This window comes from Cydia splendana, chromosome 5 (assembly GCF_910591565.1).
Source record: "Cydia splendana chromosome 5, ilCydSple1.2, whole genome shotgun sequence".
NCBI classification, from domain to species: domain Eukaryota; kingdom Metazoa; phylum Arthropoda; class Insecta; order Lepidoptera; family Tortricidae; genus Cydia; species Cydia splendana.
Window position 1 is genome coordinate 3,808,354 of NC_085964.1, and position 5,244 is coordinate 3,813,597.

General features: G+C 33.0%; 1 protein-coding gene across 1 annotated transcript; it reads left to right on the forward strand.

Moving 5' to 3' along the window:
* Positions 1 to 3,921: 3,921 nt before the first annotated feature.
* On the forward strand, positions 3,922 to 5,003 carry LOC134791064 (U11/U12 small nuclear ribonucleoprotein 25 kDa protein-like). The gene is made up of 3 exons (XM_063762096.1): positions 3,922 to 4,126; positions 4,205 to 4,276; positions 4,702 to 5,003. Exons 1-3 carry the CDS (start codon positions 3,974 to 3,976, stop codon positions 4,942 to 4,944), a joined length of 468 nt encoding a protein of 155 aa, XP_063618166.1. The 5' UTR covers positions 3,922 to 3,973; the 3' UTR covers positions 4,945 to 5,003.
* The last annotated feature ends 241 nt before the right edge of the window (positions 5,004 to 5,244 follow it).

A 5,244-nucleotide genomic window follows, 5' to 3' on the forward strand; every position in this document is an offset into this window, starting at 1 on the left:
ATAATATGCGATAGCGCTATATATAGCGGCCATGTTGTTGTGACGTAGCCCCGTGTCACTCTGGGAATGGAAGACCATGTTGCATTAAAAATAATCTTGGCGTCTCTTTTTATTAAAAATACCCTTTTAAAATATATCACAGCAAATATGTAACAATTATAAATCATATACGATTATTTACATTATTTTACTTTCATAAGTATTATAAACTAATTTTGAAAAAGCTATTTCAATATTATATTTATTTTCAATGAAAAGATACGTCAAGATTGACTACCTTTTTTCTAATGCTAAAAAAATAAAGTATAGTGCCATTAAAGTTACTAAATTGTTTTGTAAACAAATTACCGTTAATGGTATCTACTGTTAATAAATTTTAATAACAGAATTATTAGTTAAATGTATTAACTAGTTAAAAATCGAGAGATATAAAACAATGAGTATGAATAAAATTAAAAAAAAAAACATACTTAAATAAAACTTGCATATATGTTTCATTTTTTTTTATCGAAAGTTGATTAATTTACTCATACTAGAATACTACAAAATAATTACTATAATGCATATCAGTATTTGATTAAATATTTATAAAGCACTTTATGTAAGTATGTACTTATTTAAAACTATTTTAGGCTATAATATCATATTTAACTACTTACTTTTTGTACTTTTATCCCCATCTACAACTTCAAAAACTTTTAGAAGCATCTTCTTATTTCTCTTCATATTAAATGAACACTTATTTTTAAGAAACATACGATCGAAGCGAGAGGTCAACCAAACATTACAAATAAAAAATAGAAAACGGGTAGGTTTGAGGTAGGTACTTGCTGCAACAATATTGAATAACTTGTTTTCAAACATGGACTGACTAAGGTATTTTAACCTTTCAGCCAAATTACATTCCTTACAAAACTGTTACTAATATTTATCTCGTCTTTAATATGTGTATTATAGAAGATAATTCTTTTATGCAAAAAGAAAAATTATAAACGTAGGTACAAAATTACGATTATTTTGAATTTTTTACCTTAACTAAAATGCGATTTAGGTATATTCGCAAATATGTGAAATGTGATTTCATTACTAAATTATAAATTACTACCATAAACTTGCGAAAATGACTGATTCGCGTATTTACTTTGGATAACATTACGAACACAAACACACTTGCCACCATAACAAATTAATGAATTAGCCAGATTCGCAAAATTGCTGTAAGCTATACACGTTGTTGGGTAATAATCTCCACCATAACAAAGTGATGAATATGCCAGATTCGCAAATTTGCTGTAGGCTACTCATGTTACTGGGTGATAATTGCCACCATAGGAAATTAGCGAATATTTCAAATTCGCAGATTTGCCATAGACTTTTTATTAAATCTCCACCATAGCAAACTGACGAATATACCACATTCGCAAATATACTGTAGGCTAGTCATGTTGCTGGGTAATAATCACCACCATAGCAAAGTAACGAAATAACTAGATTCGTTTATTTGCTATAGGCTACTTTCTTCATATATATATAATATCTGACACAGTGAATATACGAATTTGCCCGATTCGTAAGTTTACTATGGGACAAAATCTTTCATGATCCATATAATAGTCCACGGAAAAATACCTTAACTACAAGTTGTAAGTTTACCATGGGTGCAAACATATAAACATTCAGATTTGTACAAATGTAACTCTGGAACCATTAATGTTAGATCTATGAAAATTTGTGAGAAGGTGTATTCTCCTATTTGGTGCAGAGTTATATCAAAAAGTAAATTTTGTAAAAAATGCAGACACGTGAGTTTTCCATGGGGGCGACGATTTGTTGTATTCATGAAGAAAAGGCGTAGAATGTTTCGTATTCAGTACTCGCAAATTACTTTAGTGGGTTTATTAGATAAATAATGATGAATAAACTCATCTTCCTCTAATTCAATTGAATTAGGTATAGATACTTATTATAATTGGATGATTAAAAATTCAATTATAAAAACTAATTTTCAAACAGACAAAACAGTACCTATTTACTGACTTCGCCTATAATAAGCGATCTCGATATTATAAACATATTTTTTATGTAGGTACTCATTTTTATGCAATTTAATATAAGGGGCTATTCATAAATTACGTCATTTCAAATTAGGGGGGGGGGGGTCTGGACATCGGATGACGGTAGCATGAAGTAGGAGGAAATGGGGTCATTTGAAGCATGATTTTTGGATGATTATAGGGGGGGGGGGGGTCCAAAATCGTCAAAAATCGATGACGTAATTTATGGACAGCCCCTAAGAGTAAACCGAAGTTGTTAAAGTTTCATCGCCCATAACAATATTGACTAATAATAATATTTGTCTCTGTATCTGTATAAATTAAAAAATCGTCATCAAAATGTATGCACTGTCAGGGCACCGATTCATTTATTTCACTTCATTTGTTTAATTGCATACATCAAATATTATACGTCAGCAAAATCAACCTTAAAATAGTAATATGACGTGATATACCTAGGTACATACCCCATACCTAGGTACACCTAGCAATTCCCACTTTTAGAGACAAGTTATATCTACCCACTGTATTAATATTATTTATATGGGGTAGTATAAAAACAATGCACTATTGTGTTAATTATAAAATTTGAGAGATATAATCTCGTGTGGATTCACATTCTGGGCGCATTAGGATTCTTTTTCTTATACTTTTTTAAGTACTTACCGTATTATGGGTTAGGTGTGAGTAAAATTTATTCAGACAATTGGATAGTAGAAATTCAATTATATTTTATATGTCGGGCCATCTAAAAACCAAATAAAAAGAAAGCCTCCCTCGGCTCTATAATACAATTATAATTTCCATTTTAGTGGCAATACATTTCTCACAAAATATAATTACTATTAAAAATGCGCTAATATGAATATCTAGGCCCTTTGTTTCGTTGTGTGTTGTTCGATCTTAAGCCTTCGTGTTGGTTCACGGCCAACCCCCAGGCGCAATGATCGGTGTTCGAAATACGAACAGACTTTCCTTCGTGTTGGTTCACGACCAACCCCCAGGATGATTTATTCCTTCGTGTTGGTTCACGACCAACCCCCAGGATGATTTATTCCTTCGTGTTAGTTCTCGACTAACCCCCAGGATGTATGTATGTCCTTCAAGTTAAAGGATTGCACAACGATTTTAATAACAAAATATCAAATCACAATATCATATTGCGCAACGAATAAAATGTAATCTAACACCATAGTACGAAACGAAGATCGTTATTAAAAAAGCAATGTAGTCTGGTCTTGTGCCAAACACTTCGGCAACTAGACCGACGTGTGGACGCTACCACGCACAAATAAAGAATGAAGAGCGGAGTGCGGAGTGGCCGCCGCACGCCGGTGAGCGGTAACCGGAAGTAGGCGGAAGTTATTTTGACATAATCAAAACACTTACTCTTAAATGTGTGCGATGCTACCTGTACAATAGGGAAACTACATGGTTAATATACATTTATATCTGAAAAATGAAGTGACGAAATATAACTAACAGTTAAACTCGATCAGCTGATGCTTTTCCGCCATCTTGCCGCAAACCAAACTGCGAAATCGCCGTGAAGTGTGCGAGAGTGGAGTCATACGTCAACTTCGCGATATGTTCGCTCCGCGACGTCGCGCCGCGATTCACGCACATAGTCTGGAGGGGGCTTAATACCCCGTGTGAATGTTATTGTACCAAACAATTACTAGTTTTGGAATGGTCTCAACTTGGTTTTAACACAATTGACAATGACAGTTTGATTGTGTCAAAATCATAGTCAAAATGAGCTTTTTTGCGGTTTATTTACTTTATTTATTGACTTTGGATTCAACTTCGTCTGATAATAAAAGTTATACTGATACTGTTTTATTACGACATTTTTAGAAGGACTCCATACTAAACCACACTAACAAAATTTAAATTTAAGGCCTTCAATTTAATCACAAATGGAAGAGACCGAGTCCGAAGACGTGACCAGTACCCTATCTCACGACGATTTGCTCGAAGTTACCAAGTCTACTGTGTGTACTTTGCTCAGTTGTGATCCTTTGCTTGCCGATTTGCCAACTGATATTATACTAGAAGAAATCCTTGCTCAGGTAAAATTAAAACATTTCTTCTTTTAGGAGAAAAACAAACTAAGTTTAACAGAAACTTACCTTATCTTTTCTTTACAGATTGCAGTTGAACATGGGCAATCTATTACAATTTACATATCACGAGAGGATGAACCTACTTTGAAAGTTATTGTAAGTACTATTAAGTATAAAAAAAAAACAAAATACATTTATTTCAGATAACTATGATCCATACATTGATAAATATAGATAACATTACGAATCACAATAATAATCATACATCACCATTACAATATATATGTTAAATTAAATTAAAATTATTAAATTTAGCATATTATATATGTATGTATCAATGTATTGTCATCTTGTGTTATTACTTTTTTTCGGTGTACTTACCTATTCCCATTTGTCCCTGCCGCCTTAAAATACATGAGGCAGGGTCAGTTGTGAATGATTCATATCTGTTCTCATCTGTGCTTGGTGGGGACAAATGAGAATACACCGTTTTTTCATAACTTGGAGATCATCTACTATGACGGGCACAACTTTGCACCCATTTCTCTTTTCTGTAACACCAAGTGATGTATTTGTTGCAGATTCCCCAGAATGCTTCAGTACGGGATCTCAAAAAGTCTGTTGCCAGGCATTTTGAAATCTACCAACAAAGGACTGGCAGCAAAGTGAAGATCTCCTGGAAATATATCTGGAAGACCTACAATTTGTGCTTTGACTCACTTGTGTTGGACAATGATAATAGCACTATTGAAGACTATGGGGTCACCAATAAAGTGACACTGACTTTCAAGAAAAGGAGAAAGAAAACTAAGAAATTTTCATAGTACTTATCATATATTGTCTAAGTTTAAAATATATGCTATAATATAGATATTTCACATGACATGACACTTGTTATATAATCTTAAACATAATATCCCATTCCTTTAGTTTAATCAAAAACTAGTGTCCGACCGAAACATGTTTTTTTGCCGAAACCGAAACCGAATGTTCGGCTTTGGCTCTAGTTTCGGCCGAAACCGAAACTTTTGTAGAATTGTTAAAATCGTTGAAAAAATGTCATAAAACCGCTTTTACACACATTATGGCACTGTCAACACCCAATGTCCTTGAAATTGATGTTA